General features: G+C 52.3%; 2 protein-coding genes across 2 annotated transcripts in view; both read right to left on the bottom strand.

The window, feature by feature from the left end:
• LMXM_20_1185 (putative calpain-like cysteine peptidase) overlaps positions 1 to 753 on the bottom strand; it is a gene marked incomplete at both ends in the record, with an annotated part of 2,058 nt that extends 1,305 nt beyond the window's left edge. Inside the window, one exon of the mRNA XM_003875132.1 lies at positions 1 to 753. Coding sequence (XP_003875181.1) covers positions 1 to 753 — 753 coding nt within the window.
• A 2,768-nt stretch (positions 754 to 3,521) lies between these two features.
• Positions 3,522 to 6,326, bottom strand: LMXM_20_1180 (calpain-like cysteine peptidase; the record flags this gene model as incomplete). The annotated part of the gene is made up of 1 exon (XM_003875131.1): positions 3,522 to 6,326. The coding sequence occupies one exon, from the start codon at positions 6,324 to 6,326 to the stop codon at positions 3,522 to 3,524; it is 2,805 nt and encodes a 934-aa protein (XP_003875180.1).
• Between the last annotated feature and the right edge of the window lie 6,458 nt (positions 6,327 to 12,784).

Below are 12,784 nucleotides of genomic sequence, written 5' to 3'. Positions count from 1 at the left end.
GTATTGGCCCTCTTCGTTCTGCCGCAACGTCGTGTTCTCCAGCGGCTGCAGTTTCGAGTGCTTGCCAAATATGAACTGTACATGCATCTCGTACTGCAGGCTGTCGTTGTAAAACGCCCACGTCTTCGTCTTCGGGTCAATGATCCGGTACAGCAGGTTCGGCTCGTCGAAGCACGACATGATCTCCCCCTTGAAATCCGGCTCGCCGTGCTTGAACACGCTCGCATCCTCGTTGCCCTCCTCACCCTCGTCCTCGTATACCGGTGCCATGCACGTCGACTGCTCGAACTCATCGTCGCTCCCGTCACGCGGGTCATACCCCACCGCCTCCCAGCGAGCGACGCTCTTCACGTGGCGCGTCCGCGGCTTCACAATCGCGCTCGGCGGCGCAGCGGCAGCGTGCGGCGCAGGCATCGAGCGGGCGTGAGCGCTGCCAGGACCCACCACTTCGTGCGCGTGCTGCGGTGCGTCATAGTTATTGTCGGTCTCTTTCGGGTACTCCTGAGGAGCCTCCTCCTCGAAAGCCTGCTGCGGAACTACTTGGGCCTTGATGTCCGCCGAGTAATGTTGGAGACAGTGGAACTCCTGAGCAAAGTGCTCGGCACACTCTCCCTCGTAAGCCTCCTCGTGTGCAGGGGCACCGTGCTCCTGGGTTGAATATGTGTTCATCGTTGCGTCCTGGGGCTTGGAGGATAGCGTCGGCTGCTCTTCATCGAGCTCTCGCCACTCACCCGTTTCACCGTTGTGCGACATAGTTGGTGCGTTGGTTTCCTCTTGAGGACGTCGAAAATCAGTTGATGTTTGGAGACTGGTCTTGAAGACTGTAGCTCATCAAAGGTGGACAGTGGAAAGAGAACAATTTTGCGAGTTCGGTTTGTTCCGGGCTGTTGTGTCAGTGACGCCAAAGCAAGATGCGAGAAAGGCTCATAAACCGAGGTAGGAGACGAGGATGATTTCAAGGAAGAGTTTTGGTGAGAGAGCGAATAATTTTTTTAGTCCATGAGAATACGTAAAGAAAAGGTGTGCGGGCCAGGGGAAAGAGAAACGGCTGAGAGACTCCTCCGTCGGTGCCGAGAGCCAGGAATCATAGACTAGCGGAGACGAGTAGAGGAGTAGTCGAGGACAGAAGTTGTAGGCGCATTTGCCAAGAGCAATGTGCGCAACTTTTGTGTCCGTGAATGCGCTCAAAAGGCTCCCTCAATTGCCTCTGGCTTGCTGTAGACGTATCCGAATGTGTCAGGCGTGGGGTAGAGAGGTCCCCACTGTCGGTTCGCGTCGATGGTGTTACTCGTACTTTTTCGTTGTTGACGGTTTTTGGTCGTGTTTTTCTTTTGGAAGAAACCAAGGCTACTTGCTTGAGATCGATGGCTAGGGGGTGGGAATGGCCCTACACAGGGTCGAGAAAATCATCCCGTTCGCACTAGTTACATATAGAAAAATGGCGTAAAGAGGAACGGAAGGTGGGTCGCTTTCATTTTTTCTTTTGAAACTGGGAAAGAGAAGTAAAGGCCTTCCCTTTGTCTTACCTTTTCGCTCACGTGTGCGTGCGTGTATGTCTGCGGTCGTCATGTAGCATGACTATGGACTCTTTACGTAATCCATCTCTCTTTTTTTCCCCGCGTTTGCGTTCGGTAAACCATGTGGGAGAAAAGACACGTCCGAAGAAAAAAAAGAGTGAAGAGAGGCAATATATCTAGTCTGTGTGTTTGCTTCCCTACTGTCAAAGATGTTGCCTCGCTGATACTCTCCTTATGATGCCACTCCGGCACGCCTTTTCGCCTTTTCAAAAGAGCACAAAAAATGTTCACATTGAACAATCGAAATTAGTACTGTCGAAAGTCCGAACGCATGCGGGCGCACACCCATAAGCACGCACTCTCGCATTCAAACGTATTCAATGGAAAAGAAAACAGATAAAAGCAGAAGGTTCGAAGTATTGCGAAACCGAAAAAAAAGGAGCGAAAAAAAAAAGACAACGTATGAAGGGAATAAGCCAAGCGCCTGCCTGTCAGAACAGAAGGGTGTACGTCTCGTCAGGCAAGCACTTAATCCTCCACTCGAAAGCTCGTGTACTCTATTCGAATCGCACTCTTCCTTCGACGTCGTCATGACACACTCTCTGGCACTTCTGCCTCTGCGTTACCACCGCCTGGGCGAACTGCTGAAGAGACCCTCAAACATGTGAAATGAGGAAAGCAGATTGAGCAACAAGAGGGGCGGCTGAAAGAGTGTGCGCATACGGTAAAGAACAGGCGAGATAGAATACCACGTGAGCTGGGAGTGTAAGCACTTGGACATACATTGCGAAGGGGTATCCTGCTCCTCTTTGTTATTCCGCTTTCCCCCCCCCTTCGATCCAGTCCCAACAAAGGTGTATAGAGTGAGATCCACGTCTTTATGGGCTGCTGGAGAAAAAAAAGAATCAACGTTAGCTGCATCACCTCATCGAACGGATATATCGATCCCATTCTCCTTGGCGTTTCCTTGGACTAGCAAAAGAACAGAAAAGCACTTACGTTTCTTGAGCTTCTTTGTTCATTTCCCCCGCGAACTGCAGAAGAGATAAACTCCTGGGTGACAAAGGAAGGAAAGACAGAAAAGCAATGCGTGATGGTGGCAGAAGACGTCGACCAAAGAAAAAAGGCGTAGATGGGAAAAGCAATAATAATAATGAGAATGAGGCGAAATGCCGGAACAATAAACGACACACAAGAGAACAGGGCAAACGAAACTCTAAATGAACGCAAAAACATTTGGAGAGAATAAAGTAGGGAAGAGTGGGAGACTAGAAAACAACGGCGACGTCCAACGCAAGTGCACTGCGTCTGAGAGATGAATTCGAGATGGACCAGCAACACTTGATATCCGGTCTCGCCGTCAGAATTCAGTAGCTCGTTGTACCGTTATTGTTTTTTTTGCTTTGCAGATGCGGAGCCCGTGAAGAGTGCCAGAGGGCCACTAGCCCGTAAACGCCTCTAGGGAGAGAAGAAAAAAGGCCAGACACAAAAATCAATCAAAAACAACAGAAACGAAGACAGTGTGCTTAGCTATGTACATGTCCACATGATTCAGACCAAAAAGGAGGGAAAAGAACCACACTCGGGAATAATGTGCTCACACACCCACTCCAGTCGCTGTTGCCCTACTTGTTTTCTGCAACCAACTCCATGCGTGCGTAGTACAGTGGTTTCAAGGAGTGAAAACGTCGATGATTGTAACTGTCTGCCACAACAAAGCGGCAGCTTCAATGTCATCAGAGCTGTATACGTTCCACTTCAACCACCACAGCTTTCCGTTCCGCCTCAACATGTTGCGACATGTCTGGCATGCTCCACATCAGCGACACAAAAGCGCAAAAGAAAAAACATCGACAAAACAAAAACTACGCTACCAGGGTGCGCTCCTACACCGTGTCCCTTGTCTCGAAACCAAGAATCCCTGCGCAGATCAGTAGCGTCAGAACTTTTGTTTTTCTGCTCGCCTCACCAACAACACAGCAATCCTGAAGATGGAACACACATCTACATCAGCTCCTCCCCCATCTGCGTCATCGGGAATGCCTCGCCCGGCGCGCGCTTCTGGTACTGGACCGGCTGCTCCACCTCCATCAGCTCCGGCTCGAACTTCGGGAAGTTCTCAAACACGCGGTTGCCAGCGTCCAGGCGCTTGAACTTCACGCTCACGTCGCCGTTCCCGACCTCCTTGCTGCAGATCATCCCCAGAACGTACGGTACAGGCTCCACCGGGTCATCCGAAGGCATGATGCGCGGCACGACAATGTACTTCCCAGCGTCCAGCTCGTGGATCAGCGAGACGTCGCGTGCCTGCAGAAACGTCCACTTGTCCGACGTCGGCCGCGCGCCGTTCGCCGAGGAGTTCATGACGACCTTGTACATCTCGCCCTCCACGGGCTCCGCAATGCTGATCATCACAGGCTTGTACTCCGACGCGTTCACCTGGCACCGCTTGTCGTCCTGCGAAATCACAAACGTGAAGCACGTAGGCGACTGCACCTCGATCTCCAGCACAGCGGACGGCACGCCTTCCGTGAACACGCAGTTCATGCGGTAGTCGTACGCCGCCTGGTGCGTGAAGCACACGCCACCACCGTTGAAGTACTTCCGCGCGTCCTTCCACGACATCCAGAACATCCCATCCGCCGCCTTCTGGAAGTTGCACTCCTCCGCGATGTCCGGGTTCGCGTCCCATTTCGTGTCGTCGTTCCCCCAGTTGCCGCTCCACTCCACGCTGTGCCCCCACACGTTGCGTACCTTCACCATCCGCAGCTCCTTGCTCTCGATGTACTTCGCCTCCAGGATCGTGTACGCGCACCCGGTCACAAGCCCCACCTGCGCGTACATCTCGCACAGCTCCTGGTCCTTGTCGTGCGGCCCGCGCCCGGGCGTGCTGCAGATCACCGTGTACCCTGCAGCAATCCCGTGCACAAGATCGCTGAACAGCTGGTCGCTCGCCTTGTCGTCCGTCAGCGACTCGTCGAAGCGCATCGTCGAGAACCCGGTCATGTCCTGGAGTGCGTGCAGCGGGTCGCCGGAGCAGATCCTCCCGTAGCTGCCATGCAGCTTCGCGTACGCCTTCTCTAGGATCGCAGGCCAGATCTCCGCAGGGTCCGTCGCGCTCTTCGCGTACTTCAGCTTGCCGCCGGACACAGGCAGGTAGCTGTCCACCACCACGCTGCGCCACCACCCATTTTTGTTGAACGTCACGCGGTACGCGCCAACCGCGTGCTCGCGCTGCGCCGCAGCCTTGCCCTCCGGGTGGCGGAACATCCCCATCAGCCGCGCAGGGTCCTCCGACACCGACGCAACAGAGCAAATCACCCACGAGTCGCCGAGGTCGCCAGCGTCCACGCAGGCGGGCCTCACGCTCGCGCGGAACAGTCGCACCTGCGACGCCATCTCCTCCGGCACGCACGCCTGGGGGCGTGCCCACGCAAACGGCTTGAACGGCTTGCTCGCCCCAGCCTCCAGCGACGCCTGGCACGGCGGGAACTCGGGGTCCACGAACGGAATCCCGCTGTCGATGCACGCCTGCAGCACGTCCTCCGCGTTGTCGCTGTTCGTCACCTGCTGGATCGCAGCCGTCTCGTTGTTCACCAGCTCCTCCGTGATCCTGCGGCGCGCATTATGGTAGTCCACCGTCAGTGGCACCGCGCGCAGCTTGCTTGTGAACCCGTTCACAGTGCCCTGCGAAAACATCTCAGTCTCCGTCGGGTACACGACCACCTCCATCACGTATTGGCCCTCTTCGTTCTGCCGCAACGTCGTGTTCTCCAGCGGCTGCAGTTTCGAGTGCTTGCCAAATATGAACTGTACATGCATCTCGTACTGCAGGCTGTCGTTGTAAAACGCCCACGTCTTCGTCTTCGGGTCAATGATCCGGTACAGCAGGTTCGGCTCGTCGAAGCACGACATGATCTCCCCCTTGAAATCCGGCTCGCCGTGCTTGAACACGCTCGCATCCTCGTTGCCCTCCTCACCCTCGTCCTCGTATACCGGTGCCATGCACGTCGACAGCTCGAACTCATCGTCGCTCCCGTCACGCGGGTCATACCCCACCGCCTCCCAGCGAGCGACGCTCTTCACGTGGCGCGTCCGCGGCTTCACAATCGCGCTCGGCGGCGCAGCGGCAGCGTGCGGCGCAGGCATCGAGCGGGCGTGAGCGCTGCCAGGACCCACCACTTCGTGCGCGTGCTGCGGTGCGTCATAGTTATTGTCGGTCTCTTTCGGGTACTCCTGAGGAGCCTCCTCCTCGAAAGCCTGCTGCGGGACTACTTGGGCCTCGCTGTCCCCCGAGTAATATTGGAGACAGTGGAACTCCTGAGCAAAGTCCTCGGCACACTCTCCCTCGTAAGCCTCCTCGGGTGCAGGGGCACCGTGCTCCTGGGTCTCGAGAGCCTCGACCGAGACGACCTCCTCTGTGAACTGTTCGCCCTGTTGTGTCTCCTCACATGGCAGTTCAGGTTTCTCTTCACCCTCCAGATCTTGACATTGATCAGGTCCATCTGCGGCTCCCTCAGCCTGCTCCTCTGCCGGTGCGCCCTCGTTGCAATCCTCAGCCAGCTCCTCTGCCGGTGCGCCCTCGTTGCAATCCTCAGCCAGCTCCTCTGCCGGTGCGCCCTCGTTGCAATCCTCAGCCTGCTCCTCTGCCGGTGAGCCCTCGTTGCAATCCTCACCCTGCTCCTCTCCCGGTGCGCCCTCGTTGCAATCCTCAGCCTGGTCAGGCACGTCGGGGACTTCCCCTTCCTGTGGAGCCTCCTCTTCGATCTCGGTCCAGTGGGCCTCGTCGTTATGCTGATCTTGAGACATCGCTTGTTGCGCACAGGTAAAACAAGTATGGTGGGTTCGGTGACACCGGGTATCGTCTGAAAGAAGGGAGAAACGAGAGTAAAACCTTACAGAGAAATGTTCAGATGTTCTTTATTTTCTTTTATTTTACGTCAGTGGTGGGAAAGAACCGAAAGATAGGGTGTTCAGATGAAAAGAGATTTTTTTCGTTCCAAGGGATAGTGACGTTATATCAGTAGCCACCTCTGGTTGCCCAAGCAAACCTGATCCCGTTTTTCATGGCCACAAAAGCAATACCTGAAGCTTAGCAGTTGCTTCAGGGTGAGTCGAAGTGGCCATACAAAAAAATGGCGCTGTTGTTCGGTGAGATAACATGTTTGCATAGAGTGAAGCGACTCTTTTGAATTGCCCCTACGGCTGATTTTTCATATATGTCTACGTTTGAACAAGGTTGGTATTGTAAACAAGCGTCTGCCATTTTCACGTTTTCTTTTGTCTCCCTATTCTTCGCCTCGATGGTAAATCAAAGCTTTGCTTTCAACTACGAACGATGAAGAAATGCGGTAACAAAAGCGAAAAGCGGTGCTTTTTCCACAGAAGATGACTGTCAATTGAAAACTGTGAAACGATGAGGCAAACTCGAAACCAATCAGCGGCACCAGCTGGTTTTTGACGACACTTTCTGAGGCCCACCAGAATAGAACCTGCTGGCTACTAGTAAAATATGTGTGTGCCGTGGGAAAAGAGGCACGCCGGCATCTCAGTAAAGAGTAGCTCGCAACCAATATATATATATATATATTCTATGGTGTGATGCGAAAAAAACGTTAGATTCTCGGTGATAATTGATGGTCACTCAAGCATGCAGCATAACGTCCTCACTTCGATATACACCATAATGTTTGTGAGATCGATTGAGCGTACTGTGGCTGCATTCAGTTCGGTTTTCGCAAACCAAAACACAGTAAAGCGTGCATCAGCCTTCACACACTTTATTATAAATCCCATGAATAGCTGCTTCTCCCTTCGAAGTGCAATATGTAGTTTTTTTTACCTTTTTGTTGCTCGTCTTACCACCCCTTTGGCCAACCGCAGGGAAGTGTCCGAATTGCAAAAAAAAGCAAACATTTATATCCTGCATAACGCCCGACGTGCTTTATGCAAACTTACCGGCATTCATTAAGAAAAAAAAGAACACAAATAGCAATCATCGAGTATCACAAAGGCATCACTATCAAAAAAGGGACGTCTCTCGCTAATCTTTTTGGTGAGATACAAAACAAAAGGAAGTGAACAGGCAATTTATCTTAAAGCTGCATCAGACATTTGAGCAAAATGCAGAGTTTTCTTTGTATGCGCGTGTGTGTTTGTGATGGCTAATAGGTCGATCTTTCCAGAGCAACAAATCCTCACGACAAAAGCGACCTGCTACTGAAGTCCACAAAGAAATTATACTTCTACCTTTTGGTTAGTTCTTCTGCAGCGAGAACGTACAGAGAATCCGCAACAACAGAGCAACTATTACGCGGCACATCCAGCGCCACAGATATCATGCCCTCTGTCTTCAAACAAAAACACGCACATGGCCGCCAGCAAACCTTGTATCTTTTAGCCCACAACACAATATCATCTTGTGGTTATCAGGCTCCACCTAGTCCCACCTTGACAAGATGCTCACCAGCGAACTATCTTCTGGTTTTCAACGCGCCCATTCTGCAATAGAGCATGCGCTGAACACCACTCAGCCAGACCTGTCACAGACTCCGCATCGCGTGGTGAGAAGCAGGGGTAGACACGCCTAACAGCCGCTCCCCGCATCATACCGGTCGCCGCCTGGTGCGTCCTCCCCTCGGGGTGGCTCAGGCCTCCCCACACCGCTGTGGGCAGCGTGAGGGCCGGGGGTGGGATGATATACGCTCGAGCCACGCTGACGCTCCGCCCATCATGTGGATGGCGCAGACGTGTTCACCGTCTCACTGTCGCAGGCCGCTCCAACGCAACGCCATCCACGACCTGGCCGTGTCAGCACCAGAGGTGGTTCTGCGTTGGCAGGGATAGAGGGGCTGCTCGGCTTCACTACCGAGTGTGTCGGTAGTGGACCCGGTGGGATACGACGCATTGAGCAGTGTCCCCGTCGTGATGGATGCAGTGCATCACACAGAAAAAAAATTTAGGTTAAGTGGGTGTAAACGAGCATTGTTTTCAGCATTTATGTTTTAAAGTAAAATAATGTCAAGGAAAACAACGATCTTCAAGGCTTGTGATTCAAAAAGAAACTTTTTTCGACTTCTCTATTTGCAAGATTTGCTCAGCTTCTCACTATTGGAAAAAGCCGAAAACCAAACACGATTAATAAAAGATTTTCTCGTATTTCTAGTCATGCAACAACTTTCAAATCTTGGTGACCCCGCTGCAAGGCGCAGCTGCTTTACCAAATTGAGTGAGAGACGAACAATTACTAAACACAACTTTGATCACTTAACGGGAAGTGCATCGTGTAATGTAATAAAAGTGGAAAAAGAAATCCTCTATATTGATGAAGTTGAAGAAGTCGAGGGGTAGTGCCTGGCAGCACAAGACCTTAACAACCAAAAAAAAAAACACGATCAAGCTTAAAACTCAAACCGTGTGGAATTTAAGGGTTGTTTCTACACCTTGCCAATAAATGGTCCCAGTCACCAATCGGGAAACTCGAGAAAAAAAACAAGTAATTCACGATCCCCGGCAAAACGCTGGAGAAAAGAAAAAAAATCTACACCGAGCTTGCCCAGCCCCGCTTAAAAAATTGGAAACACCTTTCGAGAAGTCGTGTTTTGAATGCAGTCCGAAAACGTACCATTGTTATATCTACTGAAAAAGAAAACGTGCGCGCCTTGTTTGAATTGCAAAATAAGAGTTGAGATCTTCGTTGCTTCACAGCTATGATCCCCTTCCAGTCCTCTATGAGGACCAGAGAATGTGGCGTAAAAGATCAAAACGATGAATAAACCTAAGTATTCAATGAGAACACGAAAGTGCGGGAACAAGAGTGCAAGAAAATCGGAACGCACTACAGCCAGTCTTCCTGTTCGCCTTACAAGTAGCACTCCGCACAAGAAACAATCACTGACCCAGACTGAAGATCCTTTAGGTCGACTGTTTTTTTTTTCCAATGTTGTGTATTGATGTAGACGCAGTCCCGCCATATCCACAAGTTGACTTCACTGTCCAACGCGCAGCTGTTTTTTCTCCGTCCGCGCATTTTACCTCATGTATTGAAGTAAATAAATAGAGAGCAAACACTTACTCAAGAGTCAGGAAAAAGCGACTCGAGAGGCAGAAGTTGTTTCGATAAACAAGTCTCTTTCTCATGAAATCTGTTATTCAAACTGAACCGCTTCTCAATTTGAGCCAGTCGGCGCCAGGTCAAAAATTTGCGTCATCATGCTGAAAAATCGCTGCCTTACAGGGAGTTGATAAAAATCCGGTTGTAAATCTACACTGCAGCACTGTAGACGAATACGGGCAGAGCACACACTCCACACAATATATATATATATATATGCTTCCGTTCAGTCACCGAATCGCTTCATGGAAATTTTTGTGCTTCAGTGGAAGCACCACGTGAAACTTTGTCTGCGAAAAAAAAAGACCTGTACAGGAAGTTGAAGGGGAAGAAATTCTCTTTCCATAGCAAGTGGGGCACTAAGTTACACCGCTATGCAGCTTTCACGGCTGAAACTACAACTCACGCAGTCAGCATCCAGACACTCTCTCCGTTTTTTACTTGCATCACCCTTTCAAAACAGCCCGCACACATGACTGTTATCGGCGGTGTGAGACCACGCTATCCCTCTCTGCGTTTCCCCCGACCACCACCTCCACCCTCTCCGTCGGCCTGATCTTCAGTTCACACAAACCATCCGGCTTTCCCGCTCCAAGCGACAAGAGCGTGCACGAAGGGGTCTCTCCAGGGACAGCTTCACTTCAGGCCCTTTCTCCGATCACCGCTTTCGAGACCAGTACACGTGCACCAGCACACCCGCTAGATTCACCTCGCCGTGCTCTCCTGCATGGCGATCCTCCGTCGCAAATAAAAACCCCGCTGCCTTCACCTAGATCCATTTACCCTCAGGCTCGCACAGCCCGTGAAAGAGGGCACTCAAGATACACCACAAAACATGGCATCTGCCCCGTTGCGACCCCCCCTCTGCCACCACCGAGGCCCCAATCGGGGCAAAAGCGAAACGTGCCGAGTCATTTCGGGACGTCAGAGAGACGCACCGCTGCTGATGTCAGCGGCCGGATCTTGGATGACGTTGCGTTGGAGAAACCTGCGACAGGGAGACGCGTGCGTATATCCCACCCCCGGTCTTCGCTGCCAAGAAAGGCGTGTGAACGCCTGCGGGGCAAGAGATGGGCTGGCGGGGTTTAGGGCACGGCCCGTTCCCCCCGGTGGCTAGGCCAGCGCAACCCCCAAGCACGCGCCAAATCCCACCGCCGCCAGGCGACGCGGAGCCTGTGACGGGCCTGGCCGAGTGGTGTTCAGCGCACGCTCAGCGACAGAACAATCACTTAAAAAAGAAGCCAATCAGCCACACTTCTGTTGGCGGAAAACCCCCGGTAAGGCCACACAGTCCGCAGAAAAAAACCCCCAGAAACAGAGAGGAAATACCCAAACCCACGAAAGTCCTCACATTGGAAGTTTGCCGAGGTAGGTTTCCACAGGTCCGTGGATAAAACAAAGGCCGTGCGAACAAAACAGTGAAAAATTATCGCACACCATCTGCCCCTTATTTCAGGAGACGGAAAAGCATTTTCTTGCGTTCGGGAAGGTTGTGCATCGTCTGCGTTTCAACAAATTAAGTAAGCCGGCATTTTGACGGGTTCGGTTTGGCGCTTGCGGCCTTGGGGCCCCGATGGGCGAAAACAGACCCCAAATCCGAGAAGTTTTGGGTATGAAAGAGCATTATTTCTGCGGCGAAAGGGGGTTCAACGCGACAAACCGCCAACCATTCGGCTTCCGCTAAACATAAAAAAAGTGTCACAGAAAAACTGCGCATTATGAAAGCAAAAAGAAAAACACTCGCGGTTATCTGTCAGCACCCAGCTCCTCAGCAACCAAAAAACCCACATGGGGAACGCTTTTGCTGCCACAAAGCGCCAATTCTTGTTATTATATTACAATGTGCGCGAATTTGAACTCACGTGAAAAGGCCATCTTTTGCGAGAATTCTGAGAGTCACACCGCCAAAATCATCAGAGAGTGCCCCGAACCCCCGAATGACCAAAGCAAAAAGCAAGACAAAAGTCAAGACCTATTTTTTCATATGCCGGTCTGATTCGCCCCCCCCCGCACATTGGTTATTGGGTTGCATCAAGTGAAAAAGAGGAAACACATCCCTTACTGTAAACACCGTCGTGGCAAATATGAGACTTTTCAGTGCGCGCCTTGGTTTTCAACGGGCATTTCCTTGAATACCAATTACTTTAGCGGGTTCTCTCACCCCAATTGCCAAACGCGGACTTCTGCAAAAATGGGGGTGAAAGTAGCGACGCCATTTGGCACCAATAAGGCCACCACACTCTTCCCTTCGTATTGATGTTTTTGAAGACGCACGCATCAGCACGTTGGGCCTCCGGTGCCCAATTTGCCGCAGCTGCGGTTGGAACGATTCCTGATTCAACCCCGCTTTCTCTTTGAGAATTTTTCATAAACACTATTAAAGCAGCCAAATTAATTTACACGCAGCGGGCTTGGTAATCCCCGGGCCCTGTTTTAAGGCAGGTGGCGACTCCCCCGCGTCCCGGTGGTTTGGCCACCTTCCGTAGTGCCAGGTGGGGTCTCTGTTCTTTAGGGGGGCCGTGGGGGGGGGGGGCTGTGGGTGCCGGAAACCCCCGGGTATTTATCCGCACGTTTTATTTCGCGGCGTGGGGAGCCCGAAAAACGCGCTCAAGAGAAAGGCGGCAACCCAATCGTCTGCGAATTTGGCGTTTTTTGTGCGGGGCTTTGGTTGTGCTTTCCGCTTTCGGGGTGATGGGGATTTTGGATTCCAGGGGGGGTCGCGGGCATTGGGCGCGCTTGTGCCGCGCCCGCGGCCTCGCGGAATTCCCCGTGCCCAAGAGAAAAGTTGTCGCGCCCCCACGGCGCCACCAGGGCACTCTCCAGTCTTTTTGCGGAGACTTTCTGGTGCCTTGGTTTTCCTTGTGGACGATATCGGTGGGGTAAACAACGTTTCCACGGGCGCCTCGCGTCTGTTTTTTTTTCGTGGGGGCCAGAGGCTTCCGTGCCGGGGCCGGTGTTTGGCCGCATTTTTGTCCAAATTGCAAACCTTGCCGGCTAAGTGCGCCCGTTGTTAAACTACTCGGTCGTGTTTTGTTGCCGTCTGGCGGCTTCATCTGTTTTGCACCGTGCCTCCTGACCTGGGTAGGCGCCGTCGCCAAAGGACGTTTGCCAGAGGTGATTCGCATCGCCGTTTTCCACACAAAAAAAGGGCATT

The sequence above is a fragment of the Leishmania mexicana genome, chromosome 20, assembly GCF_000234665.1.
Source record: "Leishmania mexicana MHOM/GT/2001/U1103 complete genome, chromosome 20".
Lineage (NCBI taxonomy): Eukaryota > Euglenozoa > Kinetoplastea > Trypanosomatida > Trypanosomatidae > Leishmania > Leishmania mexicana.
This window is presented reverse-complemented; position numbering and strand designations above follow the sequence as displayed.